The 14,546-nt window shown below is 35.4% G+C and overlaps 1 protein-coding gene across 2 annotated transcripts in view; it reads right to left on the minus strand.

Moving 5' to 3' along the window:
* Positions 1–14,546, minus strand: part of mmut (methylmalonyl CoA mutase) — a 36,037-nt gene that overhangs the window by 6,547 nt on the left and 14,944 nt on the right. For both annotated transcript variants that reach the window (XM_058756456.1, XM_058756457.1), the window contains exons 8-11: positions 12,782–12,897; positions 3,537–3,652; positions 2,411–2,542; positions 579–726 (exon numbers count right to left, since the gene is read on the minus strand). In XM_058756456.1, coding sequence (XP_058612439.1) covers positions 579–726; positions 2,411–2,542; positions 3,537–3,652; positions 12,782–12,897 — 512 coding nt within the window. The remainder of the gene's footprint in view (positions 1–578; positions 727–2,410; positions 2,543–3,536; positions 3,653–12,781; positions 12,898–14,546) is intronic.

A 14,546-nucleotide genomic window follows, 5' to 3' on the forward strand; every position in this document is an offset into this window, starting at 1 on the left:
GAAAAGTGTTATTTTAAATTGGAATAAAATTTCACAATATAACATTTTTACTGTATTGTTTTACTGTATGCAGCCTTTGTTAGCATAAGAGACTTCTTTCAAGCACATTAAAAAAATCTTACTCCAGCATTTTAAATAGTAGCGTATATAAACCCTCACACTGTGTTTGAGGTCCGAGGGACACTTTTTTCACTTTATAACTAATAACCTAATGCAGAAACAGTTTTGTTCAGGATGGTGCTGAGTATTCATGGAGCACAAATTAGAGATTTTGACTTATTTTGAAAACTGGAGAAGTGGGAGCTTAACTCTGAGTTATGCATTTGATCTGCTCAGTCATGGATTGAATGTTTTGATGTTCATGGCTCAGAAAGGATCTCTTAATTGATTATAGACTCTGCCCTTAAAGGTACATTGGGTGCTAAAATGTGTGAGATAAATACACACGAAACAAGTTGAGCTCCATGAGCTGATTTCCTGAGCATCTTTAACACAAGGATGACTTTCGGAGAGAAGATATTTTTAACCACATATACAGAGAAAAACTTGCAGCATCACAGTTACGGCATCTCTCTTACCTGAAATAGCGGGCCGACATCCACATCAAACCCAAGGTCTGCAAATCCTGTGGCGATGACCTTTGCCCCTCTATCATGACCGTCCTGTCCCATTTTGGCCACGAGCAGACGAGGATTTCTGCCTTCATGCTTTTTGAACTGTATGACTCTGAGAAACAAGAACACACAGCATGATAGCATCAAATTACTGATGAAGTTTCAAACACTTTTATAGGTTTAGAACTATATGATTGTAAGTTATTTTTGGGTGAGCTATTCCTGTAAAGGAAAACTGTGGTTGGTTACTTCATATACTTTCCTAACACAAGTTACTTTTTTTCCAGTGACTGAAATAAAGCCGTTTTCGGTAACTGAATTAAAGTTGAAATAAAATATAAATCTAAGATGAAAAACACAAAATAATCTTAAGATCTTCAGGCTGTAAGATCTGGATCTTTTGTCGGTTTAGTGATAAAAATGTATGGTGTATTGTTTGATTTTTACGGTCTCACTTTCATCTCTTTTGTCAAACTAAAGTCACATTGGGGTGGAGAGACATGCTTTAATCAGACCGCACAAAATCCTTAAGACACACAAAGACAGAAATAAAGTGGAATCTCTGAGCTTTTCTCAGTCTGAGCTGTCTTTATTTATCATCAATTCAGCAGATAAAGCTAAATCCAGTTACATTTAGTGCTTTTTGACAATAACAATAATGATGGCGTAAGGGTCAAAAGGATGTTATCAGGCCGAGCCATGGGTTCAGCTCAAGTGCAATAAAAGATTAAATGTCTGCGAAATGTTATTATTGATCAGGTTGTACCATATACATATAAAAATATATAATTTTACATATACAGTGGTGTGAAAAAGTGTTGGCCCCCTTCATGATTTTTTAATTTTTTGCATATTTGTCACACTTAAAAGATTCAGATCATCAAACTAATTTTAATATTACACAAAGATAATGCAAGTAAATACAAAATGGAGTTTTTAAATGATGATTTCATTTATTAAGGGAAAAAAGCTGTCCAAAACTACCTGGCCCTACGTGAAAAATTAATTGCCCCCTCCTATTAAATCATGAAAGAACTGTGATTAACCACATTATTTTAGAAAGCCGAGTTAAATTTCACCAGCCAAACCCAGGCCTGATTACTGCCAGACCTGTTGAATCAAGAAATCACTTAAATAGAACCTGTCTGACAAAGTGAAGCATGTTTAAAGAGCAACACATCATTCCGCGATCTTAAGAAATTCATAAACAGATGAGAAACAAAATAGTTTACATGTATGTGTCTGGAAAGGGTTATAAAGCCATTTCTAAGTCTTTGGGACTCCAGCATAAACTATTGTAAAATAAAAAATATCTACATAATGACAATTTATATATATATTACCTAATTAAGTACTTCGTAGTAGCCATTGTACTTACATGAATCAAAATGTACTTACCATGTAACTAAGTTATGGAACAGCCTGTAATTACAGTTTGTAATTATGTAGATGTAATAGGCAGCTACTGTTACACATATGTAACAGACCGAGTCTGTTACACAGCTACTTGTACACTTCAGTACAATCTTGATACACTTTATTTTAAGTAGCTTATGCCTGTGTAATAATCTGTAATCATAATGTAATTAGAAAGGTATTACATGTATTTAAGCTGTGTACTGGTGGGTTAAATCAAACTAAGGTTCAGCTGGAGAAGGTGTACTGTATAGATACACATGAAGTACACTTAAGTACAATCTTGATACACTTTATTTGAAAGCAGGCGTATCTGGATGTGGAGAATGAGTAGAGTTCCAGAAAACGGCACTCAGTTTCAGGAATCTGCAAGCTCTTACCTGTTATGCGCCAGTGCTATCTCGTCATGCTCGCCGAATTCACTGCGGTACGCTCCGCTCACCATGCGTGTGCTGGCCTTGTGCTCCCCGAAAACAGATTTCATGGCATCAGTGATCTCCCCCACCGAGCACCTACAGAATCCAACAGAATCCTTTAATCCACACATAATCACATTATATCATGCAACACAATTCCTGTATTGTTGTTTGGATTGTTATATGATTAAATTTGTGTTTGCAGTGCAGTAAAAAATGAGAAATCACATTCCATATGTTCAAAGCCCAGTCTGCTGCTGAGAAACACCGGCTTCTCATTAAGCTTGGCAAAACACAGATACGCGGCACTAACTCGAGCTCTTCCAGCCGGACTTCCAAAAGCAGGAGTGTGCATAATATGCGAAAAATCTAAGTCCAAAAAGTTGACAAGATATATTCTGGACTAAAACCCACAGGTTTGCATGAGAAAAAAAAAAGTACTCATTTCCGAGAGGGAAAATAAATAATATAATATAATATATAAATAACTGCCACTTTTAATCTTGCAAGTCTGACTTTGTTTCTCACAATTCCAAGAAAAAAAGGCAAAATTGCAAGATATAAACTCAGTGTTCTAATTTTTTTCTAGTTTACTACTCACAATCCTGTTTACATTTCGCTACACTGTTTTTTTCCTCCAAGGTATAAAAACATAACAATTTTGACTTTTTCCCTCCAGAATTGCAAGTTTATATCTCACAATTCTGAGTTTATATCTCTCATATCTCAGAATTGCTAGAAAAAAGTCTGAATTGTGAGATAAACCTGCAATTACTAATTTTTTTGCCCCTGTACACTTTGCAAATATGGAGGTGTAATTTCACGCGAGTTTCTTGTTACAGATTAATAATTATGCAAATGATTAGATCTAAAGCTAATAAATACACTGATAAATAATAAATAATCTAATGAGCAATAAATGAAAAAGCAACTGACACACTAATTCTTCACACATATAAGTTAGTGACACCCTTATATTATTTCAGGTTCAGGATTTGAATAAACCTTTTGTAAATGCGTTTGTTTTTTGGTTGAGATACAATGATTTTCAAAAGTTCTCTGCATCTGGACTTCATAAAGCCAGACCCACCGGGCTCTTGCAGCCTCCACGGCGAGCTCCAGCAGGTTTCCATCTCTGGTACGTGCACACTGTTCAATTGCAGCCAAGCACCTCTTCGCCACCTCTGCATCCCTGCTCTCTCTGACCTGCAGTGCAAACACAGCTTCATTACAATGTGCAAACACTGACCCTGGATGAGCCAAACCAGGAATTAGCTCAGAGTGTATAAACAACCAGGCAACGTCCATCTGAAATCATGTAGATGGAGATGTAAGAGAATATAAATACATTGTGGGGAAAAACCATCTCAGAAAACACAGCATATAGTGCAGATACTATTAACTATCAACTGAACTGCTTTAAATGCTGTAAAAGGAGTGACTGAACTGTGAAGGCCAATCATTCTTATGTTCTAGCTTGTGCTAATAAAATGCCAAAAATTTAATTAACCAAAAAAAAAAAAAAAAAAAAGTCCCACAGGATCATCTGACCATCTGCATCATCTTTATTACACACACAAAAAACATAAAATTAAAAGATTTGAAATGAAACTGAAATACAAATGGAACTATATAGAATATAGAAATAAAAACGAATAAAAACTATATAGAACAAAAAAACTTATAAAATGCACATAACATAAGCACATAACAAAATTACAAAAACAAATTACAAACAAAAATTAAAATCCAAAATATTAATAAACACATATATTACACATACACGCACACATATACAAATATATATCTATATATCTATCTAGACACACACACACACAACATACATATATACAGGTGCATCTCAAAAAATTAGAATATTGTGGAAAAAGCTATTTTTTTGTAATCTTAAGATCTTCAGGCTGTAAGATCTGGATCTTTTGTAGGTTTAGTGTTAAAATGTACGGTGTATTGTTTGATTTTCAAACTAAGGTCACATTGGGGTGGAGAGACATGCTTTAATCAGACCGCACAAAATCCTTAAGACACACAAAGACAGAAATAGAGTGGAGTTTTTCTCAGTCTGAGCCGTCTTTATTTATCATCAATTCAGCAGCCAAAGCTAAATCCAGTTACATTTAGTGCTTTTTGACAATAACAATAATGATGACGTAAGGGTCAAAAGGATGTTATCAGGCCAAGCCATGGGTTCGGCTCAAGTGCAATAAAAGATTAATGTCTGCGAAATGTTATTATTGATCAATGCAATATTTTAATATTAGGTTATACCATATATATATATATATATATATAATTTTACAATATATATACACAGGTGCATCTCAAAAAATTTGAATATTGTGAAAAAGTTCTTTTTTTTTGTAACTTATTTGAAAAAGTGAAACTTTCATATATTCTAGATTCATTACATGTAAAGTAAAACATCTCAAAAGTTTTTTGTTTTAATTTTGGTGATTAGAGCTTACAGTTAATGAAAGTCAAAAATCGAGTATCTCAAAATATTACAATATTTCCTAAGATCAATAAAAAAAGGAATTTGCAAAACCGAAAAGTTCAAGTTCTTTAAAGTATGTTCATTTATGCACTCAATACTTGGTCGGGGCTCCTTTAGCACAAACTCCAGCATCAGTGAGGTGTGGCATGGAAGCGATCAGCCTGTGGCACTGCTGAGGCACTATGGAAGTGGTTTTGGTACTGTGGGCAGGTGCTAAAGTCCTGCTGGAAAAGGAAATCAGCATTTCCATAAAGCTCGTCAGCAGATGGAAGCATAAAGTGCTCCAAAATCTCCTGCTAGGCTGCATTGACTTTGGACTTGATAAAACACAATGGACCAACACCAGCAAACGTCACGGCACCCCAAATCATCACTGACTTCAGAAGCTTCACACTGGACTTCAAGCAGCTTGGATTCTGTGCCTCTCCAGTCTTCCTCCAGACCTTGATTTCCAAATGAAATGCAAAATTTACTTTTAACTGAAAAGAGGACTTTGGAGCACTGAGCAACAGTCCAGTTCTTTTTCTCTTTAGCCCAGGTAAGATGCTTCTGATGTTGTTTCTGTTTCAGAAGTGGCTTGGTAGCCCTTTTCCTGAAGACGTCTGAGCGTGGTGACTCTTGATGCACTGACTCCAGCTTCAGTCCACTCCTTGAAAAGCTCTCCCAAGTGTTTGCATCAGCTTTGCTTGACAGTATTCTCAAGCTTGTGGTCATCCCTGTTGCTTGTGCATCTTTTCCTACCCAATTTCTTCCTTCCAGTCAACTTTGCATTTAATATGCTTTGATACAGCACTCTGTGAATAGCCACCCCTTTCAGTAATGACCTTCTGTGACGTACCCTCTTTGTGGAGGGTGTCAATGATTGTCTTCTGGACCATTGCCAAGTCAGCATTCTTCCCCATTATTATGGTTTCAAAGAAGAAGAGATAACCGGAATTTATACTGTAGTGATGTTCATTTAATGAAACTCAAATAGAAATATTCTAATATTTTGAGATACTGGATTTTTGACTTTCATTAACTGTAAGCTCTAATCATCAAAATTAAAACAAAAAAAAACTTTTGAAATGTTTTACTTTACATGTAATGAATCTAGAATATATGAAAGTTTCACTTTTTGAAACAAGTTAAAAAAATTTGAATATTGTGAAAAAGTTCATTTTTTTGTGAGATGCACCTGTATATACCATATATACCATATATATACAGCGGGTAAAATAAGTATTGAACACGTCACCATTTTTCTAAGTAAATATATTTCTAAAGGTGCTGTTGACTTGAAATTTTCACCAGATGTTGGCAACAACCCAAGTAATCCATACATACAAAGAAAATAATAAGTTCAGAAATTAAGTTATGTGTGATAAATGGAATGACACAGGGAAAAAGTATTGAACGCATGAAGAAAGGGAAGTGCAAAAAAGGCATGGAAAGCAAAGACACCAGCTGAAATCTATTAGTTAGAAAGCAATCCTGCCACTTGCCAGTGGAAATTAATATTAGCTGGTTCAGTCCCAACACCTACAGTACCAGGATGATGAAGATGAAAGAAGGGTGTACATTTCAGCAAGACAATGATCCCAAACACCGCCAAGGAAACTCTCAATTGGTTTCAGAGAAAGAAAATAAAGTTGCTAGAATGCCACATCAAAGTTTAATGACATACAAAGATAAGAACTAAAGATCAGAGTTCATAGAAGAGGCCCACAGATCCTTCAAGATTTGAAGACTCTGTGGAATAATGGGACAAAATCACACCTGAGCAATGCATGCGACTAGTTTCTCCAAACAGGAGGCGTCTTGAAGCTGTCATTACCAACAAAGGCTTTTGTACAAAGTATTAAATAAATTTCAGTAGTTCAATACATTTTCCCTGTGTCGTTACCGACATCTGGTGAAAATATCATGTCAACAGCACCTTAGAAGGTAGAAAAATGGTGACATATTCGGTTAGGACGATTCTAAGGGCCCGATGATGGAGGGGGATTTCTACCGAGGGGGATTTCTACCAAGGGGGACCCCCCCCCCCCCATAACGCGATTTACAGAGGGGAACGGTATAGATATGTGTGTGTGTGTGTGTAATGCTAAAACACGTACTAATAATACTGATACCTTTGCAGAATATAAAAGGGGTCATAATAACATGTTTCATATTCTCAGAAGAAAAATAATTCAAAAGAAAATGTCTTTTCAGGCAGTAACATTTAGCTGACCTGTCTGCCCTCTCTGTCTGATCAACCGGACAATGCAGAGAAATTGTTAAATGACATTAGAATCGAGGCACAGGAAGACATCAGTGTGCCGTGACTCAGGGCATGATGGATACATAAGGACATTGTTATGGCTAATTATTATTTGTAAAAGAAAATCTGCTGCCAGACCCATAGATGACGATTATTAGTGCTGTAACGATTCACTCGTTTTCTCGATGCATCAATTACAAACCCTGACGATATTCATCCATCTTGAAACATGGATTTTTGAATTGTGAATCGTTGATTTCAGCCAATAGTCTATTTAAAATGCTAATAATCGAATGAATCACAATTTCTATAGCGATTCAATGCTTTAAAATATTTACACATTCAATTACTACAAGCAAGATTTAATGGAGGCCTTGAACAGCACAGTTCGTGCCCTCACATCTCTCCTCCACATGCTCCACTATTCACCGCCTGTCACAGGATTTCGCTCACTAAATCTTATTTCGTTCATAGCTGACCAGCCAATGTGTGATCTCTCCTCAGTACTCGTGGCCAGTACTGCTAGAGTAAAGTAGTTTTACTTTTATGTAGTTTTTTTTTGTGGCTCTCGGTTATACCGTTGACATTACCCGAGCAGCTGAAGGCTGCGCATTTACTGCCTGGACGGAGCAAAAACAATGTGTCTGAAAGCATACGCACAGTTCCATTGAATGATAAATGACTTTTAACTTAATGTCATTTAACTGAAAGTATGAAGGAAACTGTTGAAATAACCACAGCATTAACAACAACAATGAAATAAGAGTGCAAGGTTTATCTGTCAATCTGATGCATGAAAATTGAGTTCGTTATTATAGCAAACAGTAGACATCCGGCACATTTTCTTTCAGAATCATCATTCAAGAAAGGAAAAGTTAAATACTTTAGCATTTTATTTTATGAAAATAAGATAAAGAAGCTCATCACGCAAAGGTGTGACATAAAATGTTACCCTATACATTTATACTATGCTACATAGTAGTTAACACGAAATAATAGGCTACTTTTAAAGCATTTTATTTTAAATCATGGCTTCCATACCATAGTGAAAAATAAATATACTAAAATGTATTTGAAATAAGTTTATTTCATGCCAAGAATACTTAAAAAAAAAAGTACATATTCATGTACTTAATAAAAATACCCTGCAATTGTGCTAAGCTGGTAAATGGAATAACTAATTTTGTACTCTGTAATAGTTTAATGCTCTTTAATAATGAGGAAGTACTGCTGAAGTCCAACTAAAGATATACTTAAGTACATTTGATTTTGCTAAACTGAACTATTGGAAGTTTACTTCAGGTACACTTTAAATATCTTGCATTTAAAGACCGATATTATTCTAAGATCATACAATCCTCATCAATAGTTACATTAAACACATTTTAAGCTTAATATTAAGAAATGTGCATTGTGCACAAGTAGTACTCCAAATAAAGTTTAATTATAATTTTTATATCAGTAAGTCTTGAGCGGTATGTCAGAAATATATTAATAGATTTGAACTATACTTGAAATAAATGTGTTTCAAATATATTACTTTTTACTCATGTAAATTTCATGCCATAGCATCATTAAAGTAACATATAACATAAAAGTGTTTTTTTGTTGTTGTTTTGGGGTTTTTTGCCCTCACTCTCTGACTCCATAAAGTCTGCAAAGTATTTAAATAATCCTGTGAATGCCGTCTTTCGGATGAGACATTAAACCAAGGTCCTGACTCTCTGTGGTCATTAAAAATCCCATGACACTCATCGTAAAGAGTAGGGGTGTAACCCCGGTGTCCTGGCCAAATTCCCTCCACTGGCCCTTGTCAATCATGGCCTCCCAATAATCCCCATCCACTTGATTGGCTGTATCTCTCTCTCCTCTCCACCTGTAACTGGTGTGTGGTGAGCGCACTGGCGCCGTTGTCCTGTGGCTGCCGTCGCATCATCCAAGTGGATGCTGCACACTGGTGGTGGTTGAGGAGAGACCCCCCCCCAACATGATTGTAAAGCGCTTTGGGTGTATTGCAATACACAATAAAGCGCTATATAAATGCCTCATTCATTCATTCATTAAAGAATGCAGAATCGAATCGTTAATCAAATCGCTTTGAATCGTCTCAAATCAAATCATTCTGAATTAGCAAAAATTGTTCTTGAATCGAAACAAAACCCTATGAATCGTAAATCGTGAATCATGAATCGAATCAATTCACTGTTTACCCAAAGATCCACAGCCCTATTGATTATATTACAATATGTTTTGGCAGTGCAACAGGGGGAGGGAAATAATATTAAATGTAAAACAAAAAACTTTAAAAAAATATTTTTCAAAATAAAATAACATAAAATATAAAAAAAATAAGTAAACAAGTTTACTGTAACGTGTCTGCCCTGTCTGAAGTCCCCGTTGTCCTTATTTGGTTTAGTTCCTGTCCTCATTAGTTAATTATCTGTCATTGTCCCCACCTGAGTTTTATTACGTTGTTTGCTCTTTTGTTCCTGTTCCTTTATAAGTCCTCAGTTTTCCCCCTGTGTTTGTCGGATCTTAAGTTAATAAAGTGGGAAAGGTGTGTTGAAGCCGTTTCGTTCTCCTGCCTTTCATTTATAGTCATTTATATTTACTACAACCACGCAACCCGTAACATTTACTGATTTTAAAAATTTAAAAGCACAAATGTGCAGCTTTTGGTTTTTATTCTATGCACTTCCAGTGCATTACTAACTTTAAACATATTTTCCATTCTTTTTTCAACATGAGAAAGTCTAAATTATGTTCCAAGGTACCCAACATCACTCCAAAGATGTAGTACATATACTCTGTGAACCGAAGATGTTTTGGGTAACCGTGAAGAGATGAAGAGTGAACACATGCCAAATGATTTCAGATCAAACAAACCACCTTCAAATCTTTGATTTGAAAGAAACTGGGTGGCTGGCACTTTAAAAATTACATCACAGCTGTTGGTGCACTTACATTTTCAACATTAATATATAGACTGTCATCGCATGAGAACTCCCAGGCAACATGCTGTCGAGTTGCTTTTAACATCAAACATCAAACTAAAGTTTATTTCTTAATGTGACAACACCTAAAACAATTCGCAAATAATTTTTCACTTCGGGGTAATGGCTAAAAAGCCATGAAGTGGATAAAAACATAATTTAAATGTGTGCACACTCTCTTATCATGTCCAACTGCTTTATACATAGAAAACATGCAGTATAAATAAGTGGTGAATTAGATCTTCACTAAGAGCCATGCATTACTAGAAACTCATGACATTAAATGAATCATTTGTAATATGTGTTTCTGTTAATGTGAAAAGCTGAACAAACTGATTCACTAAAATGATTTGGTCAATGTTCGGAATAGCATACTACTACAATGCCCTTGCTATTGCTGCAGTATAGAGTGTGTACACTATGTACAGTGCGATGAGGAAAGGTGCGAACACTGTATCCTGCACCATCCTGCAAAATCGATTTTGCAATGGCCAGTTGACTCTATGCTACACTATATGTGTTCACTACTGAAAACTCATGAGGTATAATGAATAATCCTTTGAGGGTCAAGATAAATGCACTCCAACATCAAAGCATTCCATCTGATTTGATGCAGAAGGTCAACTGTTGACCAAATGAAATGCATTTCAGTGCATCTACTGTATTGTCAAAACTAGCTGTTAATATTTCTCAGCTGATCAGAGTTGCTGTGCTTGTTGTGTACAAAAGACGGCAGGATTTTCAAATAGCTCACACAAAAAGGACAACTAGAAATCTACTGCATATACATACTGTTGTCTGTTATGATCACCATCCAGATGAAAAAAATAATAATAAAAGAAATATTAAAATACAAATAAAACAAAATATTGTGTAAAAATATTACAATTTATGATAGCCGTTTTCTATTTTAATATACTTTAAAATTACATTTATTCCTGTGATGTCAAGCTGAATCAAATCATTCCAATATTCTGATTTGCTGCTCAAGAAACATTTCTTATTTTCAATGTTGAAAGCAGTTTTTCAAGACTTTTAATGAATATAAAGTTCAGAAAAGCAAGAAATAGAAATCTTTTGGAACCTCTTGAAACCAAAAATGTACTTTTTCACAATTTAATGCATTCTTGCTGAATAAAAGTAGTATAAAAAAAGATCAAGATGTTTCACTTGATTTTACAGTGAAAAATTGAAAATAAAACTGAACATCAGTAACTATTCCATTTCCAATAATCTAAGCTCAAATTCCTCCTCCTGCCCTTTAAATCAGAAAATAAACACTGTGCGAATGAAATGATAATGATTGTTACTTTATGGCTGCATTAAATAACAATGGTCTTTTTCATCAGGAATCAATTTAGTTAGGTGACACAAAAGTTAAAATACCTGTCTGCCCCTTAGCTTTTAGAGAAATGGTAATTGCTTCTCTCCATGCTCTTACATCACTGAATATAGTTCAGTCAATGTCACGTATTTTCTTTAATGTTCACAAATCTGTATTGCAATGATGGATATAATGATGACAGTTTCTCTGAACGAAATGATAAATTCTGGTCATTTCTACGAAGCACTTCAAGTACTTGATTGAATTACAGCCCTTGATTGTGATTAGGTAATTTCACAGAGAGCTCTGCTGGGAAGACACTATAGACCCTTTTAGGGCCGACGTCACAATTACGTCACAGCGCTAGCTGGAAACAAAACAAAGGGAAAACCGGAGGCACCTAATTCAAACCATCGCATTCGGCTACATAAGGATCATCTTGTAAATATCATCTTGTTGTGATGTTGGGTGCCCGAATCAATGTTGTAGAGGCTCCAGTTTGAAATTTTAAGGCATACCTGATGCCACTGCCATACAAAAAACAGACGACAGCTGTGGTTAAAAATGAAAAATGCTCGCGTTTGCAGCGCACACTTCTTATCAGAAAAGATTCAATAAAGTATTGTCTTTTGTTGTTATGGGTGCGTCTAAAGATTTCTTGCATTTCACTATGTCGTGTAAGAAATAATGTCTGTGTGCATGTGTGTAAAACAACAAACTGACAATTTATATGCTTAATTATATGTAATTGTATATACATTGTTGTGATTAATTGTGGCTTGGAATAATAATGAAGCTGTAAAAATAGTTGCCTGCTGAAATTGAAATATATACATCTTCATAGATAGACACTGTGAGTTTGTCTTAACTATATAGGTTAGATGTGAGTCACTCAACCGGAGGTAATCCTGTCAGATCGTCTATCCTTTGAGTAAAAGCGTGTGTGGATCGGCTAATCTGGTTTCGTCCGATAAAGTTAACCTTTTCAAATAACAATCACGGTCCTGGACAGTGCAGCTATACCTTACATATGCAGGTAAAATCAAATTTTTCCAGTTATTATTAAAAAACAAGCTAAACAGACTTCATAGCTAGCGTTAGTGAAAGCGTTCAGTAGAATCTTTCTGCCTCCACCTAAGCTCCGCCCACAGAAAAACGTCACATTGTTTACTAAGAGAAAAAGGTTTCAAATCGCGTCAACACGGATGATGGCACTTGACATCAAAATCTGTGCAGTGAATCATTGCCGGAAGGGACTAACCTTGCGCAGCTTTTCAATCTGCTTGTTACGCACAGCTGTGTTGTCTATGGCCAGCACGTCCACAGTTTCTTCCTTCTCCAGGCGGTACTTGTTGACCCCCACGATCACCTCGGAGCCTATAGTGAGACAGAGAGACAGTGCGAGGGCATCAGCAGAAGAGCCTAAATAATGAAGGATGATGCTAGACATGCCTGGAGCAGATTTTGGTGCATGACCATGTTAGGTCCAGGTCGGAGGACAGAGCATTAATGGGCTCCTTTCACCTCATTATGAGACGATGATAAACAGCCATAAATATAGAAACAGGAGCTCACAGGGAGTGTTCCATAATATAATAATATCAGAATCAGAATCAGAAAGAGCTTTATTGCCAAGTATGTTTGCACATACAAGGAATTTGTTTTAGTGTCACAGCTTCCAGTACTCATAAACAACAACAACAACAACAGCAACAACAACACACAGATAATAAAAATAAGATGTGAATAATACACACACACACACACACACACACACACATACACACATACACACTTACATATAAAAAATATATATAGCATGTTCATTAAACACAAATCAGGAGAGCACATCTATAGGGATAGCATGGCAATACAAATATGATATATATATATATATATATATATGCAGGGGAATGTGAAAAGGAGGCTTATGTTAAATAAATTTAAGTAGTTCCACAAAAGTTGTTTGCACCGCGCTCTTCCGTCGCTTGATCTTTCGTTTCAAGGTGCGTATGTCCATTAAATCACTTATAGTACAAAACCATGAACCGCACTCACATGAAACAGTCTTTTCTTTTCATTTTATTCTCCATTTATCACCGATAGGACAAGGACACAGATGTTTCGGCTCAAAGGCCTTCTTCAGTGTGTTAAACAATACTAATCCTCCACCCACTTTTTAAACTACTCATTTGACGTCATCGTTCATAAACCAATGTTCATTCATTTAAAGCTTACGTATTCCATTTCAATATTAAACAACTTGCGTTTAAATATCATACCCATTATCATAACCATTGCACTACAATATACCTCTTGTTCGAACGTAAATTACCTCGGATTTCATTTTTATCATTCTTGTATAAACTAGCAGTTAAAATAAACCAACAGTATATATTTATAATAATGGAAAATTCAATGATTAAAATCATCAGACATACATCGTCATTAATAATCACTTATTTTCACACTGAATACTTGAGATCAACTCCACAAAATATTACATATTGATTCGACCAATTATTAAAGGAACACAATATAAGGTAATATGAAATAAAGAATTATTGAAACGAGAAGCATTTTGGATCTAAAAACTTAAATCACTTACTCCAAATGGCATGAATGAGGAGTTGGATCTTTCTGTGTTCCTTTAATAATTGGTCGAATTTTATTGATCAAAAGTGACAGTGAGGACATGTATAATGTCACAAAAGATTTCAGTTTTTTCTCTTTTCTTTTGCACTTTCAATTCATCAAAGAATCCCGATTTTAAAAAATACGTAGCACAATTGTTTTCAAAATTGATCATAGAAAAATGTATATCAGAAATATTTCTTGAGCAGCAAATCAGCATATTAGAATGATTTCTGAAGGATTATGTGACACTGAAGACTGAAGCAATGATGCTGAAAATTCAGCAAATCAGCTACCAAAAAAGTGACAAACCCAAAAGTTTCTGAAAATAAAAAAAACTGTGAAATCCTGAAAACAAGTGCAGTGAAAGACAGAAGATAATAATGACAGGC

Source organism: Onychostoma macrolepis, chromosome 20 (genome assembly GCF_012432095.1).
Source record: "Onychostoma macrolepis isolate SWU-2019 chromosome 20, ASM1243209v1, whole genome shotgun sequence".
Classification (NCBI taxonomy): domain Eukaryota; kingdom Metazoa; phylum Chordata; class Actinopteri; order Cypriniformes; family Cyprinidae; genus Onychostoma; species Onychostoma macrolepis.